Below are 25,054 nucleotides of genomic sequence, written 5' to 3'. Positions count from 1 at the left end.
TTGATGCTCTCCCATCATGAGACCACCTTCCTCCAAGGCAGCACCAGGGCTGCCAGTCTGAAGTTAGGACTTGGCTACTATGTCCCTGAAGGTTTCATCTATACACCTCTCTTTCTGCCTCAGCTCCTCCAGGTCTGCCACTCTAGCCTCCAGAGATCGGACTCGTTCTCTGAGAGCCAGGAACTTTTTGCATCACATGCACATGTACAACTTCTCACGGTTGAGTAAAAATTCATACATGTGACACTCGATGCAAAAGACTGGGAAGCCCCATTCTTGCTGCTGGACTGCTGCCTTCATCTCAGTTTTAATCAGTTCCTAGTTAAGTTTTAGGTTGCTATGGGAGTAGGAATGTGTCTAATTAACGTCCTTCAAGTGTATTAGTGAATTCACTATATGTCTGGTAGTGGCCTACAGGGTTCTGATCTGAACAGGGTTCTGAAAACCGACGCCGGTAAACTCGGCCTCTGTTTTCATAACCTGCCTGTCTGCCAGTAATGAAAATGGCTGCTGAGTTTATCGGCAGACCGCCGGTTATGAAAACTGAGGCAGAGTTTACCGGCGTCTGTCTTCATAACTCGGCAGTCTGCCGGTTTTTTTTTTTTTTTTTTTTTACTTTAAAAAAGAAGTTCAGAAAAGCAGTTTTTTCTGCAATAGGGGTGCTAAACCACCCCTATTGCATTAGGGGTGGTTTAGCACCTATTTAACCTGTGTTCGACAGCGGGTTAAACAGTGTGCTCTGCTGAGCGCACTGTATTGCATCGGCCCCTTAGAAAGGAACTCCTGAACATTTAAAAGCCACTGCTGGTGACTTGTTTCTGCGAGGTGCTGAGAGCACAGCCAAGGTGCTAATCTGGACCTGAGTAACAGATAATGATGACTTCGCTGTGGAACACCTGATCAGGTCTTCATACACACTGGATGGGAAATAGCATGCTAAGTTAAAATTCTGCTTTGGTTTACATAATTATTTAAATCAAAAAGCCAAATGCCAAAATGCCAAAAAAAATATAACTTGTTACCAGTTTCTAAGACTATTAAGGAAAATTTATTCTGTGTTATATTTAACTGAGCTGCTTGAAGCTTGATGTCAACAGTTGTCCATCTTTAGGGCTTGGTGTAAGAAGAGCTCTGGAGACAGACATATAGCAGTTGTGAATTCTGAACACACAAAAGAGCAAATAGTTTTCTGTTAGCGACCCTTTTTTCTCCTAGGACAAAGCAGGATGGTAGTCCTCACAGAAGGGTGACATCATCAGAGAGAGCCTGGCACGGAAAACCTTTTTCAAAGTTTCCAGAAGCTTTGACTGACACACTGAGCATTGTTCAGCATGACGCTAGCCACACGTCCATGCAAGGTCCCCCTTCAGTGTCTCTTTTTCCATGGCGCAGTTGCCTCGTGGTTTTTTGGTGTTCTGCTTCATCTTCTCTCTCTTGTTTTAAAATAGCATTTTTCTCCTGTTCCAACATTGGGTCCCCCTTCTCCGGTCAGTGTATCTCCTCGGCACGATAGGTAAAGATTTTTCTACCTTATCCCAGGACAAGCAGGATGCTAGTCCTCACATATGGGTGACGTCACTGACGGAGCCCTATTGCAGGAAAACTTTGTCAACGTTTCTATAAACTTTTGACTGGCCCTGTGAGGCCACTGAGCATGCCCAGCATGCCATGATATTCTCTGCCATAGGGGTCTCTCTTCAGTCTTCGTTTTTCCGCGCTGCTATAGGCATCGCGGATTAGGAGCCTTTGTGAGTTTACTCACAAGTTTCTCTGACTAAAAGTCATTTTTTCTCTCAGTATTTTTCTCCCACACGGGATCTCTCTGGTTTTCTACCAGCTGGGGAGTAAATCTGTGTCTCGTTTACTTTGAGTAAAACAATTTTTCTCTCCTGATTTCTCTTTTTGTCATCGGCTGTCGATACAAAATGGCTACGGTTTTTAAAAAATGTCCCCTTTGCAATCGAACAATGTCCATTACGGACCCACACCTCGAGTGTGTGATGTGTTTAGGGGAGAAACACGACGTCAATACCTGCCCTAAATGTGCAGAGATGACTGTGAAGGGAAGAAAGGCCCGCAAAGAGAAGATGGAGCATTTATTCCATCTGCAGCTTCTGCCATCTCCCTCTACATCGAAATCATCTCCGGCCGGAGTCTCCAAACGTGTACTTTTCAAAAAACGTCGTCCGGCAGGATTGGGAGACCATCCATCGCCTATGTCGTCGATAGCATCGGTACAGTCAGCGGTCGAACACCGATCAAAACATCGACATAAGAATCGCCTCTCCCCACCAGGGGAATCGAGCACAAAGTGGCCAAGGACCCAGGAAATGCCGGTTCCTTCGACGCCGGGGCCTTCACCCCAAGAACACGCACCGATAGTTGAACCTCCACAGGGATCTGTGGAGGAAAAAATCAACACAGCCTCCGCCATCGCGTACAACTGCTCTGTATACACCAGTTGTTACGCAGGAATTGTCTGATTTTATAAGACAAGCGGTACTTCAGGCCCTTAAAGAACAGGTGTCGACTCCGGCACCTTCGCCGATGCCTGTGCCTGCACCGATGCCGATACCTGCATCGATGCTGGTGATTACACCGATGCCGACGATTCAGTCGATGCCAGTGCCGACGCCACTACCTAAACCGAAGCTGGGGCGACCATTGATACAAACATCGATTCCATCACTGATGATAATGATGATAACCCCTATGCCATCGATGCTGATGTCACCTGGGGATCCAGGACATCCAGAAATGGCACTCTTCCAACTTCTTATGAAGAGATTTGATGAGGTAGTCAGTGCACTTCTACCTAAACCTTCAGAGGACATTCCTACAAGAATTCCCTTCGATGATCCACAACCAGGTCCTTCGGGCCTCCATCATCCACCAAGATCCTCCCCGCTATCTCCATATCAGGATGATCCAGATGACACTTGGGACGATAAACACACAGATACTTCATCTGAAGAGTTTGTCAGAACCTTTTTCTCCAGATCAAAGGAAAAAATCTCCACCAGAGGATTTATCCTTTACAAATTTCATTCAGGACATGGCGGACACCATACCTTTCACATTGGTGATGGAGGAAGATACTAGACATTGGAGGTTCTCCAATTTGTGGTCCCTCCAAAACAGGTATTGGCCATACCTATTCATGAGGTTCTCCTAGATCTACAACATCAACTCTGGGAGCACCCATGCTCGGTGCCTGCTGTTAATAAACGAATGGACACTACTTACTTAGTACAGTCTGTTCCTGGCTACCAAAAGTCTCAGCTTCCTCATCAATCAGTGGTTGTGGAATCTGCGCAAAAGAAATTGAAAAGAATATGACCACATTCTTCAACTCCCCCAGGAAAAGATCATAGATTTTTAGATTCCCTGGGCAGAAAGGTATATCAAGGAGCCATGCTGAATACCAGAATTTCCTCTTACCAACTATATATGACTCAGTATAAGAGGAATCTGTGGAAGCAGATGCAGGAATTCGCTACATCTTTACCACAGCAATATCAGGAAGCAGCCCAGGCGATCATTCATAAAGGGCTTGAAGCTGTCAAGCATGAAGTCAGGGCTGCTTACGATGGCTTTGAAACAGCTTCTAGAACAGTGGCCTCTGGGATTAGTGCTAGGCGTTGGCATGGCTTAAAGCCTCAGACCTTAGGCCTGAGGTCCAAGACAAATTAGTGGATTTGCCATGTGTTGGTGACAACCTGTTCGGTTCAAAAGTCCAAGATGCTGTCGCACAACTCAAAGAACATACAGAAACCCTGCGCCAACTATCACTAGTTCCACAGGACTTTGCTGCACAACCATCTCGCCGTCCTCCACGACGTGAATCCAGACATCCATTCTACCTGCAACGACGATACTACCCTCCAGGATTGAGAGGTAGATCCACTAGGCCGCAACACCGACCTCAGCCTAGACAGCCGAGGACTGCTCGACCTCAGCCCCCGCCGCAGACGGGGCCTGCTGCAGGCTTTTGAGGCCAACACCAGGGAACAAAACCATCTCTTCAACCCTCGAGCAGATCTACCAGTAGGAGGGAGAGTATCCAACATTTTCAACCATTGGATCCCAATAACAACAGACCAGTGGGTACTTTCCATAGTCTCTCGAGGTTACAAACTCAATTTCCTCATCATCCCAACAGATTCTGCACCGAGACATTATCCACTGGACGAATCTCACATAATTCCTCTACAAGCAGAATTATCCACCCTTCTGAGAGCCAGAGCTATACAACCGGTGCCCCGGACTCAGCAGGGCAGAGGATTCTACTCCCGTTATTTCCTCATTCCAAAGAAAACAGGAGGCCTACGTCCCATCCTAGACCTCAGAAATCTCAACAAATTTCTGAAAAAAAGAAAAGTTCAGGATGGTTTCTCTAGGCACCATGCTTTCACTTCTTCAAACAGGAGATTGGCTTTGTTCTCTGGATCTTCAAGACGCTTATGCTCACATTCCAATATTCCCTCCTCATCGCAAGTATCTGCGCTTCATGGTAGCTCATCAGCATTTCCAGTACAGAGTATTGCCATTCGGACTTGCCTCTGCTCCCAGAGTATTCACCAAATGTCTGGCAGTAATTGCAGTACACTTGCACAAGGAAAGTGTACATGTTTTCCCATATCTAGACGACTGGCTCATCAGAAGTCAATCTCAACAAGGCTTCTCTCAGTCGAACAATTACTCTACCTCACTTTCTCATCAATTATCAAAAGTCCCATCTCACTCCGTCTCACCTGATTCAATTCATCGGCGCAGAATTGAACACCATTCTCTCAAAGGCGTTTCTACCTGAGGATCGAGCAGAAACACTTTCCCTACTGGCAAACTCGAGTCACTCAAAGAAACAAGCAACAGCTCATCAGTTTCTAACCTTACTAGGCCACATGGCATCCACAGTTCATGTTCCTCCCATGGCAAGGTTCGCTAAGAGGGTAACCCAATGGACACTAAGATCTCAATGGATCCAATCCATTCAACCACTGCATTCTCCAATTTAAGTAACCCACCAGTTACGTTCATCTCTATTTTGGTGGGCGAACAAGGACAATTTGCACAAGGGCCTACCCTTCCAACAACCAGTCCCACAGATAACTTTAACTACAGATGCATCCACCTTGGGTTGGGGAGCTCACATAAACAATCTCCAAACCCAGGGTACTTGGACAAAACTTGAAGCAACATTTCAAATCAATTTCCTGGAATTCGAGCTATACGTTATGTGCTTCATGCGTTCAAGGACTGCCTTTCACACAAGACTGTTCTGATCCAAACGGACAATACAGTAGCCATGTGGTACATCAACAAGCAGGGAGGTATGGGCTCGTATCTCCTTTGCCAAGAAGCTGCACAGATTTGGGACTGGGCCCTGACACACTCAATGTTTCTACGGGCCACTTATCTGGCAGGCATTCACAAGATCGACTCAGTCATCAGTTCCAACCACACGAGTGGTCCCTGGATCCCTTAGTAGCGACCAGGATATTTCAACATTGGGGACAACCAACAATAGACCTCTTTGCATCACACCTGAATCACAAAGTGGACAGATTCTGTGCGCTGCACAGACAGAATCACCAACTAGCCAAGGACGCCTTTGTTCGTCCTTGGAGCTCAGGCCTTCTATATGCGTATCCTCCGATATCGCTCATAACCAAAACTCTAGTGAAGCTACAACAAGACAAGGGGTCCATGATACTCATAGCCCCATATTGGCCTTGACAAGTATGGTTTCCCACACTTCTGGACCTCTCGATCAGGGATCCCATTCGCCTGGGTGTAGCTCCCACTCTCATAACTCAGGATCAGGGTCGGTTGCACCATCCCAACCTTCAATCCCTATCCCTGACAGCATGGATGTTGAAAGCTTGATTTTACAACCACTCAATCTTTCAACCAATGTATCTCAAGTGCTTATAGCTTCACGTAAACCTTCCATACGAAAGAATTATTCTTCAAATGGAAAAGGTTTGCCTTGTGGTGCACGCAAAAGAGTATTGATCCTTTCTCCTGCCCCACAGCTTCTCTATTAGACTATTTATGCCATCTTTCAGATTCTGGTCTCCAGACCTCATCTGTAAGAGTACATTTAAGTGCAATCTCAGCTTACCATAACAAGATAGGAGATGCACCAATATACATACAACCTCTTGTCAGCAGATTTATGAGAAGTTTAACTCAACTTAAACCACCAATTCGGCCACCTGTCACAGAATGGGACCTGAATCTGGTTTTAACAAGACTCATGCGTTCTCCTTTTGAACCCATGAATTCCTGTGATCTTAAATTTCTCACATGGAAGACTATCTTCCTCATAGCCATTACATCGGCTAGAAGGGTTAGTGAGTTACAAGCACTTGTCACATACTCGCCCTATACAAAATTCCTACATGACAGAGTGGTTCTCCGTACACATCCAAAATTCCTTCCCAAAGTAGTTACGGAATTCCACTTGAACCAGTCTATAGTTTTGCCCACATTCTTTCCAAAGCCTCATTCTCACCAAGGAGAACAGGCTTTACATGCCTTGGACTGTAAACGTGCGCTAGCATTCTACTTAGACCGCACTGCAGTCCACAAGAAATCCACTCAACTCTTCGTATCTTATGATCCAAACAAACCGGGAAAAGCAGTGGGTAAACCTATCCAATTGGCTAGCAGATTGCATAGAGTTTTGCTATGAAAAAGCAGGCCTTCTTCTCCAAGGGCGAGTAAAGGCGCATTCAGTAAGAGCAATGTCAACCTCAGTAGCACACTATCGTTCGGTGCCAATTCTTGACATATGTAAAGCAGCAACATGGAGTTCTCTTCACACCTTTGCTGCTCATTACTGTTTGGACAAACAAGGACGACAAGATTCAGCATATGGACAATCTGTCTTAAAGAACTTGTTTCCAGTTTAATCCCAACGCCTTCTACATCCAATCTGCTGTGATCTTCGGCTGCCTCATTTTCAACAACAATACTTCACTGTTTCTTCACTACAAAATGACTCAGCCTCTAGCTTGCTAATCACCCATATGCGAGGACTAGCATCCTGCTTGTCCTGGGATAAAGCAAAATTGCTTACCTTGTAATAGGTGTTATCCCAGGACAGCAGTATGTAGTCCTCATGAAAACCCACCCGCCACCCTGCGGAGTTGGGTCCAATACGTTTTATTATTTTATTTTTTGCTAAAGCTTATTGCTACATACGAGACTGAAGAGAGACCCCTGTGGCAGAGAATATCATGGCATGCTGGGCATGCTCAGTGGCCTCACAGGGCCAATCAAAAGTTTCTAGAAACTTTGACAGAAAGTTTTCCCGCAATAGGGCTCAGTCAGTGACGTCACCCATATGTGAGGACTACATCCTGCAGTCCTGGGATAACACCTATTACAAGGTAAGCAATTTTGCTTTCTTCGCTGTCTGTTCCCAGCGTCCCACTTCTCGGTGGGTCCCGGTCATCGACCGTGCACCAGCTATTTTTCATGGTGTCATCTGGCTTTTGTCTGTGCCCCCAGTGCCCGCGGACCATGTCCATCACTGATCTGCATTAGGTTTGCATGCAATGACTGGGGGAATCCCACTACGTCCGAGGGTGTCAGCTGTGTGATCAGATGACCCCCAAGGGCTATCATGCTTGGCTCAATAAAATGGAGAAACGTTTTGGTTCCAAAAAGTCTGCTTCGTCCACGCCCGCGTCAGAGTCTTTGACACCTGGGAGTTGAGGGAAACTGCTTGATACACTAACCCTCTCTACACCCATGGCGGCATCATCCAGGGACTGAGGAGACTGTGACCCTCCCTCCATGGTCTCACTGCTTTCAAGAATGTCTGGATCCTCAGCCTCCTCCGTGCTGGGGAAAGACTGGGCCGAGCACCATGGGAGATCCCAGAAGCATAGCCCTGGTCATCGTCTGCGCACGGCTCCGGTTCAAGTGTGGTTCTGGCAGTTCCCATATCGCCACTGAAGCAACCCTTTGGAGGCACTGGTGATGCTCGTCCTCCTCCCTTAGTCCTGTCTTTACCGTACTTTCAGGAGGATTTGGACTGGGTGCAGAGTGAGGTGCTCAGAGTCCTCCAGAGTATTGAGCCGCCCCTGCCACTGGCCCACATACCGTTGCCGGAGCCCACGCCATCGATCTTGATGCCCCTACTCGAGCGACTGGACAACCTATGTGGCACCCTCCCGACAGCTGGTGCTCAAGGGACCTTTGGTTCCCCAGTGGCCACCAATGCCCCCTTCGGGAGTTATCCCCATCATTGGGTCCTCTGAGGAGGAAGGTGCATCTGATGCCACAGCCCCCAAGCCTTGGTTCCCTGAGCCTTTGCCCAGACCCTCTAGCCTCCAGTACCCCTGTTGCCGCTGGGACCGTCGATTCCCTCAGTACCCTCGAGACCGTCGGAGCCCAGGGCCAGAGATTTTCACAGGCCTCACCTGCGAAGGTCCCACGATGTCCTCAGCAAGGAAGAAGGTCTTTATGATCTGTGGGGGGATGATTCTTCATAGTCTTCCTCTGAGATCTGACGAATCCCTGTCTGAGCCTTTGCCACTGGAGGAAAGGCATCAACCTCCTCCGGAGGACTTTTCCTTTGTGGGTTTTGTCAGGACCATGGCTAACGCTATCCCTTTTCAGATTCTCACGGAAGAGGATCCACGACATAAAATGTTGGAGGTCCTCCAGTTTGTCGATGCTCCTAAAGAGATAGTGGCTGTTCCCATTCATGACATCTTTAAGGATTTTCTCCTTTGGATGTGGGAACACCCGATATCCTTTGCTCCAGTGAATAGGAAGGTGGACGCCAACTACCTACTACTGCAGGCCTTGGGTTTTGAAAGATGACATTTCCCTCACCAGTCTCTGGTAGTGGAGTCTGCTTTCAAAAAAAAGCCAAGCGCTCCTCATCCATGCCTCTGCCCCTCCGGAGAAGGAACAGAGGGATTTGGATGCTTTGGCTAGGAAGGTTTTTCAGGGCGCTATGCTTATTCCGTGTCTCTTCCTACCAGTTGTACATGACCCAGTACAACCAAAACCTGTGGAAACAGGTTAAGGATCTAGCAGAACGACTGCTACAACAGCAGCAGGAATCGTTCTCCGCCATTGTACGGCAGGGTCTTGAAGCTGGGAAACACGAGGTGGTCCACCTACAATGTTTTTGAAACAGCGGGTAGGATAGCCACTTTGGGCATCAGCACCCATAGAATGGCTTGGCTCTGTGCTTATGACTTACGACCAGAGGTGCAGGAGAAGTTGGCTGACTTCCCATGTATAGGTGAAAACCTTTTTGGGGATAAGGTCAGAGATGCGGTAGCTCAGTTGAAGGATCACCACGAAACCCTTCAGCAACTCTCTGCTGGTGCTTCTGACTCTCCATCCTCTGTCAGGAAATCTTCCAGACCAAGTTCCGGGAAGTCTTTTTATCTGCAGTGGAAATATTACCCCCTGCCTCTCGGACACGCACGCCCCATGCTAGCTCCAGGGGTTCGGACAGAGCTATTTGCCCTTCTCACGGCAGAAGTGGTAGAGCCCATTCTTCAGCATCAGCAGGGCCGCCAATTCTATTCGAGGTACTTCTGCATACCAAAGAGGACTGGGGGCTTGCGCCCTATTTTCGATCTCAGGGTGTTGAACAAATTCCTCAGAAGAGAAAAGTTCAAGATGGTTTCTGTGGGCAGTCTGATTCCCCTCCTCAAAAGAGGAGATTGGCTCTGCTCTCTTGATCTCAAGGACACCTATGCCCACATTGCCATCTTCCCCGAACACGGAAAGTAACTTCATTTGTGGTAGGGAAGGCTCACTACCAATACAGGCCTTTTGGTTTGGCTTCAGCCCCTCGCGTTTTCACCAAGTGCCTGGCAGTGGTGGCAGCACATCTCCAGCACCATGCGGTTCACGTCTTCCCATACCTGGACAAACTGATTGGTCAAAAGTGATTCCCGTGCAGGGGCGCTGGACGCTTTGGCCCTGACGATGCAGGTGCAGCAATCTCTGAGTTTTGTTGTCAACTATCTGAAATCTCACCTCTGCCCATCTCCCCAGCTGGACTTTATAGGAGCCAGGCTGGACGCAGCTCTGGCGAAAGCGTATTTGCCCCGCGATCGGGCCCTTGCCCTATGTTCATTGGCAACCTTCATGCGCAGCAGTCTGAATATAAGTGCCTGCCTTCTGCTTCGTTTGTTGGGCCACATGGCAGCCTGTCCTTTTTACCCCATTAGTACCCTTGCTCTAATGTACCCCTGTTCCCTCTACCCCTCCCCCTGCTCCTTTTCCCTCCTCACTCCCTCCCTCTCTACTCCCCCCTGCACCAGCATTTAACTGTACCTACATGCACTTGCCTCCTTCATACTGTAAATAAGTTTCATATGCTAAGTTCTTAAGTGCACATGCCTCCTTAACATTGTTTATAAGTTCTCTTGCATATCTAATCCTAACATGAATGCAAAAAGTTGTAACTCTGCTCGTTGACTCTCTTCACTTGTACTTTTGTATATTATCCAGTTAGCCCTTTTCCTCGTTCATTGTAATTTCCTTTCTCAGTTACTTGTAAACCGACATGATGTGTCCTACGAATGCCGGTATAAAAAAGTGTTAAATAAATAAGCCTGCCTTTGCATGCGCAGAGCGCGATGGACCTTGTGATCGCAGTGGCAGCAGGCATCCCAGGACCTCGAGGCCCGTGTCTCCATAACACAATTGAAGATCTCTCTTCTGGTGGGAGAATCTCTCCAGTCTAGAGCAGGGGATTCCCTTCCAGGCTACCCCGCCTCATGTGGTACTTGCCACCGATGCCTCTCCTCTGGGCTGGGCAGCCTATTTGGACAGCCTCCACATGCAGGGCCACCAGACCGCTCAGGAAGCTCTCTGTCAGATAAATGTCTTAGAGCTTCAGGCGATTCGTTACACACTCTGGGCATTCCGGTTGACCCACAAGGCAGTCCTGATTCGGAAGGACAATCAAGTCACGATGTGGTATATCAACAAGCAAGGTGGCATGGGGTCCTTTCTCCTCTGTCAGAAGGCCGTACAGATCTGGTCCTGGACTCTATCGCAGGGGACGTCTCTGCGAGTGGTGTACCTACCTGGGCCGCTGAATGTGCTGGCAGACCGCCTAAGCCACTCTTTTCAGCTGCACGACTGGTCCCTGAATCCGGATGTGGCGCCCAAATTTTCCACCAGTGTGGAACCTCAGATGTGTACCTCTTTGCCTCCCCGTACAACTGCAAGGTGAGCAATTTTTGCTCCCTTTTCACGTGGAACGGCCATCCAGCCTACGACACCTTCACCTTCACTGAGGCACGGGTCTCCTGGACTCATACCCTCCTCTTCCACTCCTCCTGAAGCTTCAACAGGACCGAGGGACCATGATCCTTATGGCGTCCTACTGGCCCAGTTCCCTCTCCTTCGGGACCTGTTGATCAAGGCTCCCATCAGACTGGAGACCTCACCCGACTGGATAACTCAGAATCAGGGCGCCCTGCGCCATCCAAACCTCTGGGCGTTAGCCTTGACAGCTTGGATGTTGAGCACCTAGTCCTTCAGCCCCTGGACCTCTCAGAAAACATCTCCCAGGTGCTGGTGGCTTCCAGACAGCCTTCCACCAGGAGTCTTACAGGTTGAAATGGAAGAGGTTCTCCATCTGGTGTGAGGGGCATGGCTTAGATCCATTCACATGCCCCTTCCTAGGTTCTTGGACTACTTGTGGCACCTTTCTGAGTCTGGGCTTAAAACCACTTTGGTCAGGGTTCATCTCAGTGCGGTTAGTGTGTACCATCGAGGTGTCGCTGGCACACCCATATCGGTTCAACCTATAGTAGGTCGCATTATGGGGGGGTTTGCTTCAGCTAAGGACCCTTCTTCGACCTCCTGTTGTGTCCTAGGACCTCAACATCGTACTGGTGCGGATAATGCATCCTCCTTTTGAACCCTTATGCTCCTGTGACCCAAAATTCCTCACGTGAAGTCATATTCCTAGTGGCAATCACTTCAGCTCGCAGAGTTAGTGAGCTTCAGGCCTTAGTTACGTACCCGCCATACACAAAATTCTTTCACGATTGTGTGGTCCTGTGTACGCATCCCAAGTTCCTGCCTAAGGTTGCGACTGATTTTCACATCAATCAGTCCATTGTTTTGCCCACCTTCTTTCCAAGACCTCATTCCCATCCAGGAGAATAGCTTCTTCATACTTGGGATTTCAAGAGGGCTTTGGCTTTCTATTTGCCTGTAACCTGCTGAGCATTCTAATCTACTCAACTCTATTTCTTTCAATAACAATAGATTGGGAGTTGCGGTGGGCAAGCAGACTCTATCTAACTGGCTAGTGGATTTCATCGCCTTCTGTTACGCACAAGTGGGCCTTCAGCTTGGAGGCCGAAACAAAGCTCTCTGTGAGGGCCATGGTGACTTTGGTAGCCCACCTGCTGGTGGTTCCCGTCACCGAAATTTGCCGGTCAGCGACACGGAGTTCCCTGCACACGATCACTGCCCACTACTGCTTGGATAGGGATGGTTGGCAAGACAGTGCCTTCGGCCAATATGTCCTGTGCAATCTCTTCCAGGCTTAAACCCAGCTCTTCCTACCTCAGGCCCCTTTCTTGGAACCAAATTGTCTTCCTTATGACCAACAATGCCACAATTGTTGTTGTGCCTTGGCATCTTGTTCGGGACCTGTTGGTCTTCATTGTTGCTGGGAGTAGCCTGGAGCTTGATATTCACCCATCTCTGAGGACTACCATCCTGCTTGCCCTAGGAGAAAGTGCAGTTGCTTACCTGTTACAGGTGTTCTCCTAGCAGGTTGTTAGTCCTTAGGAAACACACCTGCTGTCCTGCGGAATTGGGTTATCCTGCGTTTTGTTGTTTTATTTTTTCGCTTGTTACGAGACTGAAGGGGGACCTCGTGGACATACAGTTAGTGGCATGCTGCGAATGCGCAGTGTGCCAGTCAAAGCTTCTAGAAACTTTGACAAAAGTTTTCCATGCTGGGCTCTTTCTGATGATATCATCCATCTGTGAGGACTAACATCTTACTGTCCTAGGAGAACACCTGTTACAGGTAAGTAACTGTGCTTTTTTCTTCCAATGAAATTTAAAAAAATACTATTCAAATTTATAATTTTTTTGACTTGGCTTATTTTCTTGAAATTCTTAGTGCTCTTAACAAGATGTTTGTCACCAACTTCCTGATGGAAGAATGGTGACTGGGAAAGAATTTGACTGTGTACTATGGATCAATTTATTTATAGGAAACAGTGAAAATGTACTTGATGGGTATACAATGCAAAAGTACAGAATCAACTCTCAGCATTCTTTTACCACCAGTGGATTTCAAAACACATCTACTGTTGAAAACAGGAATGAAGATAATTATAATTAAAAGTTCTTTTTTTTTTTTAAATTGGAGGCTTTTAAGGCACTCCTTGAGTCAATTTCAAAGAAAAAAAAAAAGAGGCCTCTCGCTTGAGATTTATGATTTAAGGTTTGGTAAAGCAGCAGATAAGATTTCTCCTTTGCACAATTAATCTTATTTCCAAATCATCAATTGGGTTTATATGAAACAAGGTGGAAACCAGGTACTGAAAATACATGCAAATCAAAGTGTTATCAACTGATTATTTCCACCACATTGCACACCTGTTAGATGTAAACCGATCCGATATGGTTATTGTCCATGAAGGTCAGTATAGAAAAGTGTTAAATAAAAAAAATAAAAAATGTGTTTTTATACTAAGAACACAAGAACATGCCATACTGGGTCAGACCAAGGGTCCATCAAGCCCAGCATCCTGTTTCCAACAGTGGCAATCCAGGCCATAAGAACCTGACAAGTACCCAAAAACTGTTTCTTTAAAGCTTCCTTCTATCATAGCTAAATGATAAATGGTAAATTTATTAGGTTATACCTATTTTCAAATAATCTCATAAAGGTTTATAGTAAATAATTAGGTGACAAAGCATAGTAGCTTGTTTTATCTTCCCAGCCTCTGAATGCCTATAACTGTAACATTACATTTAGGACCAGACCTGCACAAAATGAAATGTTAAAGAATGTTTAAAGTGTGCGAGAATTTTTTTTTTTAAAGTATGTGTAAGTATTGTGATAGAATACATTAAAATATTGTCCAGCGCTCTGTCATAAATTTCATAGTCTATTGCCTCTTTGGGACCGCAACTCTCAGCAAGATTTTCTTGATCAAATTAATAACTGCTTTTTTTGGCTAAAATTATGAAAGTAATTCCATATGCATAATTGAAATGTGTGGGCATATCATAAAAGGGTAGTAATTTGCCGGTTGCCTGATTTCTTTCTCTCTCTTTCTCCCAAGTAAATTTTATATCAGATGTCACCACCTAGAGGAAAACAACTGTATGGCAGATTTTATTAAAGCATTTTCATTTGGCCCTTGAAAATTAATTTATAGATTTAAGAATTATTAAAGGGCACTTAAGGAAAATGTGCTTGCACACACAAAATGAAATTGAAGCTATCAAAATATAATCAGTTATAAAATTAGTTGTATAAATAGAAAAGTATTGGCTTCCATTATCCAGTAATATAAAGTAACCATTTACAAGTAAGTGTCTAATTTATAACTCTGATCATGGATGCAAAGTTTTTTCTCTAATTTTCAGTACACAATTCTGACAAACCAATGAACTGCACAAACAAAACTTAATTTTTTCTCATTTCTGTTAATGAGGAAGCATGAGCAGTCAGTTTGTTTTTCTCAAGATCTGGTATAATCATTTTTAAAGATGTTTTAAAGCAGCAATATTCCTTGCAATTTACCATTAGTAGGAGGAAAAAACCCCTAAAATTAAGACAACCATTAGGACTTTTGTTGTCTAGCAGGCCCAACAATAGAAAACAAAACTGTAGTTTTAAGTAAATGAAGATAAAACAAGCAGATAGCTGGCTGGAGTTTTGTCCTTCCCTCTGTTTTCTCTCCAAATAGCTCTGTCATCAGTTGGATGTTACTAAACACCATGTTGAAGATAAGAGCCTTAGGCATAGAGTAAAGAAGTGACATCATTGACCATTTTCTTGCCTCTGGATTGATTTAGAGAAAACTATATATTTTTTTCCTACTGTTAAATTGTATGAAAAAAAAATATAAGTTTGGCGATTTTCCATCTTTCATGTACTTAAGCTTGTCCTCCTGCTCATTATGGGGAAATGTAATAAGACCCGCGCTGAAATCCACGCGGATTTCTTTTGGCGCATGCAGCAAAAACCAGCTGAAGCACGGATTATAATAATGGCTGTGTATGCTAATTAGATATACGCATAAAATCTGCACACACCAAACATAAGCGCCATAATGCAAGCAGTAAAGCTCTAATGGCCCTATGTAGTAAAAAGTGCAGACATTTGCGCGGACACTGATCGGCATGTGAATGCCTGCAAATTGATTTTAGGGGCGAAAGCCTTACTTTTTAAAAAAGTGAATAAATTAGTGGCCCAGAAGTTGATGTGAGGGTGGGTAGAGCAATATCTAATCCCTTCATAATCGGATTCTGACTGCCGGTGACAGCATGAAATGCAGATTGGTGATTCTTTCTCACTGAGAAGCTGTCTTCTCTCTACCCGTTCCATCCGCCACTTGACTGACCCGCTAAAGCATCAAAAAAATCAGTCTCCACACTGGTGCTTTCACTTACCTCCAGCCCTGACCCAGGCCCTAAAAATCCGCATTAAAAACCCCGCAATAACCCAATCTCCTTGCTAGCCCGGCTTCCTGCACTGCCTGTGAATAATCGCCTCCTTTGCATACCATTAATATGCACTCATGCAGGAAAAACCATGAGTCTATAAGCACACTTATACGCTCTTTTTTTTCCCTTGAACAAAACCGTTATTACATACCCATATAGGGCTTTACGTGGAAAAACACACATACAAATGCACGTAAAGGCGCGTAAAAACCTGTGGTGGCTTCAGTGCATCTTAATACATCGGCCTCTATAAATTTCATTTTACAGTGTTAAGAGGCACTACTGCTTTAAGGAAATGGGTCCCTGCATTTTCCCAATGTACAAGTCCAAAATCTCTATTTTCCTTTGTTTGGTAATGCAATTCCTGGGGTTTCTCCATGTCTAATTCTAATAAAGAAGCAGTTTAAGTGTAAATGTTTAATTATAAAAGGTTGGCTAAAGGCCATTTTCGAGATTTCAGGGGGGAACCAGTGGATTTAAAGAAAGAACAAGTTGCTTACTTCTCCATAAACAGGGTGAACTGGGTGTGACATCATCCAACAGAGCTGGATGGACCCATCTCATAATACAGTAAAACTTTAAGGCCGGATTGTAAAAACCCGGCGTGTGCTGAAACGGGAAGGCCAGCCATGCGTGTGCTGCAGGGATTTTCAAATGCTCGCAGCCATACGCGCAGAAGAACTGGTTTGGCAAAAAGGAGCAGGCAGGGGGGCGAGGTCTGGGTGAGGGCGGAGTGTGCATGTTATAAAATTGGTGCGTCCATGTGCGTGTGTTGGGAACTGTGCACACATGGATGTCCGCATGAGGGTCTTAAAATTTACCTTTTACTGAGCGTGCATGGGAGTTCCTCCACTTATGCTGGCTCGTGAGCCACTCAGTCTTTGGCAGAGTTTGTTTTAGCTAGGTGGTTGATTCTCCAGGAAGGCAGCAGGTAATAAGTATGGCTTATTCATCTTGTTGTATACGAGTACCTTGTTTAGAGATAATCAAAATTGCTTTCTCTGTCAACAAGCAGGCTTAAATTTGCCATGGCTCATGGAGAATCCCAAGGTGAGGAGTAATTACTGAAAAAGCAATCCTGGCCCTACCAGCAGAGAGTGGACCACTGGGTAAACAGCCTGTGCAAAGCTGCTTTCCTAAATCTACTATCACTTTTTGAACATTTGTCCAGTCAGTAATGTGATGAGAGAGTGTGAACAGATGATCAAGTTGCATCTCTTCAAATGTCATCACCTTGAGGTGTGAGCTACTGAAGCTGCCATGGCACGTATTTGATAAGCTTCTATAATCTGTAAATAAGCCAGTGCAGAACAGTACACTATACAGTCCACTAGATAATTGGATAGGGAGGGACATGAGTGGTCTCTCAATCCCTCGGTAGCGACCTCTCTCTTCCAGCAATGGGGTTATCCCCAAATAGACCTCTTTGCGTCCCCTCAGAACCACAAAGTGGACAATTACTGCTCCCTCATTCGGAGCGAGCACTCACTAATTTATCCAGAGATGCATTCTCCCTCTCGTGGGCAAGCCGGTCTGCTTTATGCATTCCCTCCACTTCCTCTTCTCTCAAACTCTCCTGAAGCTCCGTCAGGACAAGTGAACAATGATCCTGATAGCACCTCACTGGCCACGCCAAGTGTGGTTTCCCATACTCCAGGATCTCTCCATCCGCAGGCACATTCCCTTGGGAACGCACCCGCTTCTGATCACTCAGAACGACGGATGTCTACGCCATCCCAATCTTCAGGCCTTGTCCCTGACGGCATGGATGTTGAAAGGTTAATCCTTCAACCACTTAACCTTTCAGATTCGGTTTCTCGTGTCCTGATTGCTTCACGGAAGCCTTCCACAAGAAAGTCTTATTCCTATAAATGGAAAAGGTATACATCATGGTGTTCTTTGCAATCCCTTGATCCCTTTTCCTGTTCAATCCCAAGGTTTTTGGACTATCTCTGGCATTTATCGGAATCAGGTCTAAAGACCTCTTCCATCAGAATGCGTGTCAGTGCGGTAGCCGCCTTCCATAAAGGTGTCGGGGATGTCCCTATATCGGTACAACCCCTCGTAACACGTTTTCTTAAAGGCTTACTCCATATCAAGCCACCTTAAGGTCCCAAGAAAGGGCCCGGAGGACGTAAATCTGGTTCTCGGGCGGCTCATGAAACCATCGTTCGAACCTCTTCACTCCTGTGACCTAAAATATCTCACATGGAAAGTGATTTTCCTTTTGGCTATCACTTCAGCTCGCAGAGTTAGTGAGTTACAGGCCCGAGTTACCTATCTGCCTTACACTAAACTCCTGCAGGACCGGGCGGTGCACCGCACTCACCCTAAGTTTTTGCCTAAGTTAGTTTCGGAGTTTCACATTAATCAATCCATCATACTACCTATCTTCTTTCCCAGGCCCCACTCCAACCCAGGGGAACAGGCTCTGCATACCCTTGACTGTAAATGGGCTCTAGCGTTCTACCTAGACCGTACAGTTGCCCACAGGAAGAGCACTCAGTTATTCGTCTCTTTCCATCCCAACAAATTAGGGCAGTCTGTGGGTAAGCAGACTCTCTCCTCCTGGTTGAAGGACTGCATATCTTTTTGCTGTCAGCAAGCAGGCATTCCTTTCCAAGACCGTGTTAAAGCACACTCTGTGAGGGCCATGGCGACTTCAGTAGCACACCTACGATCGGTGCCGCTTCATGACATTTGCAGGGCTGCCACCTGGAGTTCTCGCCACACTTTTGCAGCCCACTATTGCTTGGACAAAGCCGGAAGGCAAGATTCCATCTTCGGCCAATCTGTCCTGCGTAACCTATTTCCAATGTGACGTACCAACACCCTTCCGCCTGCCCGGTGGGGTTCAGGATGCCCTCTACCAAATTCCACCCCAGTTGTTGTACCTGTTGCACGCCGTTGGGTACATTTGGTGCATGTTCGGACATCCTCAGCTCGGTACTCACCCATATGTGAGGACTACCATCCTGCTTGTCCTGTGAGAAAGCAAGTGTTGCTTACCTGTAACAAGTGTTCTCACAGGACAGCAGGATGTTAGTCCTCACGAAACCCGCCCGCCGCCCCGCGGTGTTGGGTTCGTAACGTTTCTTGGCACTGCCTGTAGCTATCAAATAAGACTGAAGGGGGACCCCTGCTGGCTGCAGGGTTAGTGCCATGCTGGGCATGCCCAGTAGGGGCCAGTCAAAGTTCTGGAAACTTTGACAGAAGTTTTCGTGATTGGGCTCCATCCTGATGATGTCACCCATATGTGAGGACTAGCATCCTGCTGTCCTGTGAAAACACCTGTTACAGGTAAGCAACACTTGCTTATCTCAGATTGAGAGGAATGGGATAGAATACAGGGAAATTATCATTTATTAAAGTTAAGCAGCAGGTTTCTTTTATTTATTTATTTATTTATTTATTTATTTATTTATTTATTTTGCGCTTTTCTATACCAGCATTCAAGATAAGTATCACATCATGCTGGTTTACATTTAACAGGGGATGTAAAATATAAATAAATAAATTTAAAAAACTAACAAGTGAAAAGAGAAAATTCTGAAATTACATTAAAACAGGGGAGTTCAAAACTGGGAAGAGGAAAGTCTAAAGGAATTTAACAGAGAGAGCAATTATTTACAATGTTCTAGGAATGTCTGATTGTGGTTGTCGTTGAATTGAGGTTCAGTTGGGGTCTTGAAAGGCTTGAGATTTTAACTTCAGTAGGTTCTTAAACACATTTCTCTGTCTTAATTTACACTATTAACAAAAATAGAGTAAAACTAATTTTTCATCTGGTCAAAACATGAAATAGGCTTAAATAAGTATCTGCAGTTCTCTGCTGAGCTTTTTTAGTTGCCTATACCTTGCGATTTTCTTTGAATGCAAATATTGAAATTATTTAAAAACTTGTATACCGCAAATCAAAATTTCTAAGCGGTCTAACAAAAAATACCATTCATAACATCATAGAGGTGGGTGTGTATTATTTGGGTTTTAATTGAAGGTGCTATTTCTTCCTTAGGTTTTTTTGTCCCCCTCCCTGTGTATACCTTATGGGCAGCGGATGGAAGAAAAAGAAAGAACAAATGGAGCGCGATGGTTGTTCAGAACAAGAGTCACAACCTTGTGCATTTATTGGTATTGGAAACAGTGACCAAGAAATGCAGCAGCTGAACTTAGAAGGAAAGGTAAAACTGCTGTGCAGTATAATTTTCTTGCAGAGCCACAATAGGGAAAAACAGAGCAATGCTCTTCACTGTAAGGCCTAGGAGCCTAGGCATCTCCTATCCACTTCAGGACTGGTTCTCTGACTCTTCCCCACCTTCTCTGCAGGCTTGCTGCCTCCAGAATAGCTGTTCTGTTTTCTTTTGTCACCTAGGGTTGCCAATGGCCCGGTTTTGGACCAGACAGCCAGGTTTTCAGCTGGGCTGTACAGGGTCTGGTCAGACACTGAAAATCCGATTTTTGCAAGGGTTCCTCTTTCCCACAGCTTCCTGGTTACAAGGAAAGACAGAGCCAAGATCTGTGCTATGTTCCCCGCCCTCTTGCCTCCTTTCCTGTGTTGTGTTGTGATGGGATGGAGAGAGGAGGCGGGGCATAGCACAGCTCTCATTTCCCAGTGGCTCCACAGATCTGTGCAGCAATATCCTCTGGGTCTCCGCCCCCTCACAGAGTGTTGGGCCTATATCTGAGAGAGGGGACTGCAGCGAGCCAGCTGAGATAGTCACAGAGGAGGGGAAGATGGAGAAAGAAACAGTCAGTCACAGGGTAGGGAAAGTGGAGAGACAGAGCGGGATACAGAGAAAAGGGGAGAGAAAGGAAGATAGTCACATAGAGAGCAAGGGAGGAAAGAGACAGAGGAGGTATGGAAGGAAAGAAGGTCACAGGGAAAGGGAGAGAGGTACAATGGGAGCATGAGGGAAGGAAGACATAGATGGGGAAGGGAAGGAAGAAACAGGCATAGAGGAGACAGGAACACAGGAGGAAAGGAGATAAAGTAGAAGGCACTGGGGAGGAGAGGGAAGAAGGAGGGAGAGAAAGATGAACATGTAGAGGGAGGGGACTAGAGACAGGAGGGCAGCACAAGAGAGGAGCGCACAGAGGAGGGGAGACTCAGGTGACATGAGACACAGATGAAAGGCTGGGATGAAGGGAGAGCGATCCACCTGTGTCAGAGACAGAAGGCTGTGTGTTTGGGAGTATGCATGTGTGTATGAGAAAGGAGGCTGTGTGTATGATAGAGGAGGTTGTGGGTTTGGGAGTGTACATGTGTGTGAGAGAGGAGGTTGTGTGTGTGTATGTCTGACAGAGGAGGCTGTGTGTATGAGAGAGGAGGTTGCATGTTTGGGAGTATGCATGTGTGTATGAGAGAGGAGGTTGTGTGTGAGTGTATGTCTGACAGAGGAGGCTGTGTGTATGAGAGAGGAGGTTGCATGTTTGGGAGTATGCATGTGTGTATGAGAGAGGAGGTTGTGTGTGAGTGTATGTCTGACAGAGGAGGCTGTGTGTATGATAGAGGAGGTTGTACGTTTGATAGTGTACATGTGTGTATGAGAGAGGAGGCTGTATGTTTGGGAGTGTGTATGTGTAAGAGAGGAGGCTGTGTGTTTATGGGAAGTATGGAAGTGGGTGTGTATTAGGCTTTAGTTGTGATAGAGAGCTAAAATGCATGAGAGACGCTGATGTGTTTGAGAATAGTTGAAATAACATTTTATTAAACAAAGTATATTGAAGGGGGTGCTTAAAAGCCAAGTAATGAGTGGATCGACAACTGACACTGGTCTGTAACCTCCCCCCCCCCCCCTCCCAAATTACAAAGTTTAGTGGGGTGTCCAGTTATGGTCCATGGAAAAGTTGGCCACCCTATTGTCACCATGCAGCTCTCAGTAAGTGAGCCAATTCATCGAGACCTATGTGGTTCCAAAAGAAAACAGAAATATCACTGACAGCAAGCCTCCCAAGAAGATGGGGAGGGGGGAGGATTAACAAATTGGAGGGAAGGCCAGCAGCGTGAAACAGATTGAGATGGAGAGAGGATGGTGGAAGTAACAAGTAACTGTTGGGATCAGAGGATAGGGGTTGAGTCTGGGTGGAGTTTAAGAGGAGAGAGCATTGGAGGGAGATGGGCTATGGAAGAGAGGGGAGAGAGAGAGGGAGAATTCTGTTTATATTAATTCTCCGCTTTTCAGCACTTCAAAGGAGAGCACATTCAGGTATTGTAGGTATTTTCCTATCTCTGTATGGCTTAAAATCTGAGGGCTTGACTCATCAAGATATTTTTCCATAGACACAGAATGGGAGAAAAACCTTAGTGAATCAGGTAGTAAGTTTGTACCTGAGGCAGTGGAGGATAAAGTGACTTGGCCAAGGTCACAAGGAGTAGCAGTGGGATTTCACCCCTGGTTCATAGCCTGCTGTTCCCTGTACGTACCAGGATCAGACCAGCAGATGGAGTCAGAACCAAAACTTCCGGGGGAGGTCTTATATAATCTCCCCTCCCCTGCCGCAAACGTCAGTATCGTTCTGACTCCAGCAGAACGATAGGGGTTCCCTATGTCCCCTGCTGGACATAGGGAACCCCTATGTCCAGCAGGGGACATAGGGGTTCCCAGCTCCGTAGCTTAGTTCCTAGGCCTCTGTTGCATAGGGATCAAGTCCGAAAAAAAAAAAAAGAAGGGGGAGGGAGGTGCTCCTACCCTCGCAGCCCAAGAGACTTGCGGGCAGACTGCTCGTACAGCGCCAGTATCTTGTTCTCTTCTCTCAGCGGGGTGAGTGTTCTTTTTTTTTCCCCTCTCTCTCTCCCTTTTTAGATACCCTACAGCCTTCTAGCCGACGACGAGCCAGGCCTCGGGGTGCATATTGGTAGGGCCGATCTCTCCCCCTTGGCCTTGTTTTACGGCTCCCCTCCCCTGTGGAGCGAAGCAGACTCCTGACCAGCGGCCCCGCGACAACCACATTCCCCGGGGCCGCCGGCCTCCGGGAGGTGAGATTCCCCGGAGGCACCTTCGGGTCAGTGGGGGGGGGTGTTATTCCGGCTCCCGCTTACCGCCTCTCTTCAGCTGTTGCCGAGCGCATTAAGCGCCTCTCCTCTGCCTCCGCTTCCCTCGTTGCAGATGCAGCGACCGCCCCCCTGTGAGGCCGCTGGCCGTCAGGGAGAGCGCTGACCCCGAGCGGAGCCGGGCTCAGGCTGTTCCTCCGAGGGTGAAGCAAGCTCTCCTTCGGGGGAGCCTCCGAGGCTACAGGATCGAGCCGGCATGAAGCGGCAGGCCCCGTTCCCGCGGGGCGCGGGAACGGCGGCCATTTTGTTTCCAGATCCAGCCGCCGGTCACTCAGAGGAGGAAGCAGGGGAGACAATCGAGGCCCTACGACCGTTTTCAACCTTGGGGGTTGCATCGGGTCCCACCGCTCAGCTGGGGAAGCCTCTGGGGAGTGGCACCTTGGCTTTTCCGGCATTTTCACCAGAATTTGTGGTCCTTATGCACCAGGCTTTTTTACAGAGTAGAGACTCGCTGGGGGGGGCTGGCCTTCCTCCTCCCCCTAAGCTTGCTCGTTTGGACACCACTCTCAGAGGCAGAGTCCCCCATGCCAGCACCCCACTCCCCGACGAGGAACCAGGGCCCTCTTGGGACCCTCCAGGGAGTCAATCAGGGCCGCGTTCCACCTTCGGAGGGGACGTCCCCCTGGACCCGGATGGGGAGGACTCCCTTTTGGTGACTCAGTTACAGGACGACCCGTGGGTGCTCCGCATTTTTCAGGCTGGGGAGCTGAACGATCTCATTCCCCACATCCTGCAAGAGTTGGATATTGACCCTCCTCCGGGGCCAGTGGAGCCTGACCTAGGGGTCAAGAAGGGGGATCCTCTTTTGGCAGGCCTGCGGCCTCTGGCCAAGGCTTTTCCCACACATCACACTATTTTGCAGCTCATTTCCAGAGAGTGGGACTCGCCCGAATCCAACCTTAGGGTTGGTAGGGCCATGGAGAAGTTGTATCCCCTCCCGTCTGACTTCCTGGAGCTTCTCAAGGTTCCCGCAGTGGATTCCACCGTCTCGGCGGTCACCAAGCATACTACCATTCCCGTCACGGGGGGGGACAGCTTTGAAGGATGTTCAGAACAGGAAGCTGGAGGTATACTTAAAGAGGAACTTCGAAGTCTCCGCGTTGGGGATGCGGGCTGCGATCTGCAGTTCGCTGGTGCAGCGTGCGGGGCTCCGGTGGGTCCAACAACCGCTTACTTCTCAGTCTCTGCTGGAGGAGGAGGGACAGCAAGCGGATAGGCTGGAGGCCGTAGTCTCCTATGGCACTGATGCCCTGTACGATCTCCTGCGAGTTCTAGCTCGCTCGATGGTTGCTGCAGTGTCGGCGCGTCGACTCCTGTGGTTAAGGAACTGGGCGGCTGATGCTCCCTCCAAGACTCGCTTGAGTTCCCTTCCCTTCAGGGGCAGATATCTCTTTGGGGAAGACTTGGATCAGATTATCAAATCCCTCAATGAGAATGCGGTCCATAAGCTACCGGAGGATCGTCCTCGTTCTGCTATACCCTTCCTTTCCTCCAGAAGCAGGTATCAAAATCAACGTCGGTCTCGGCCCACGAGGCAACAACCGCCCAGGACACCATCCTCTCGGTCGCACGCCTGGAACAGGTCCTTTCGGGGATGTCGCCATAGCAGGGACGGCCAGGGATCGGGGCCCCCCCCCTAAGTCCTCACATTGACGCCAGGAGGACCCTATGTTCGACTCCCCGCTTGGGGATCGGCTTGCTCTCTTCTACAAAGAGTGGGTCCAAATCACGTCGGATCAATGGGTTCTAGATATTCTAAAACACGGTTACGTCTTGGATTTTGTACAAGCCCCACGAGACAGATTCCTGTTTTCCCCGGCCGGGTCCCGGCTCAAACAGAGGGCCATCCGACAGACCCTAGACCAGCTCCTATCCTTGGGCGCAATAGTGCCGGTCGCGGCCTCCGAGCTCGGTCGAGGTCATTATTCACTTTACTTCATGGTTTCCAAAAGGAGGGTATTTTCCGGCCAATTCTGGACCTCAAGACCGTCAACAAGTCTCTCAGGGTTCCCCGGTTCCACATGGAGACGCTTCGCTCTGTGCTGGCCGCAGTGCACCCGGGAGAATTCTTGGCTTCGCTGGATCTTGCGGAAGCATATCTTCACATCCCGATCCATCAGGCCCACCAGCGCTATCTATGTTTCAAGATCCTGGGGCAGCATTTTCAGTTCCGGGCCTTACCCTTCGGACTGGCCACAGCCCCTCGGGTGTTTACCAAGGTCATGGTAGTCGTAGCGGCGGCTCTCCACAAGGAAGGAATCCTGGACGACTGGCTCATTCGCGCGAAGTCCC

General features: G+C 47.5%; 1 protein-coding gene across 2 annotated transcripts in view; it reads left to right on the top strand.

Moving 5' to 3' along the window:
- RBPJ (recombination signal binding protein for immunoglobulin kappa J region) overlaps positions 1–25,054 on the top strand; it is a 316,830-nt gene that overhangs the window by 164,253 nt on the left and 127,523 nt on the right. For both annotated transcript variants that reach the window (XM_029589784.1, XM_029589790.1), the window contains one exon: positions 19,727–19,892. In XM_029589784.1, the coding sequence (XP_029445644.1) occupies positions 19,727–19,892 (166 nt within the window). The remainder of the gene's footprint in view (positions 1–19,726; positions 19,893–25,054) is intronic.

Source organism: Rhinatrema bivittatum, chromosome 1, assembly GCF_901001135.1.
Source record: "Rhinatrema bivittatum chromosome 1, aRhiBiv1.1, whole genome shotgun sequence".
NCBI classification, from domain to species: Eukaryota; Metazoa; Chordata; class Amphibia; order Gymnophiona; family Rhinatrematidae; genus Rhinatrema; species Rhinatrema bivittatum.
Note: the sequence above shows the minus strand (reverse complement) of the source record. Positions and strands in the feature narration are given on the sequence as shown.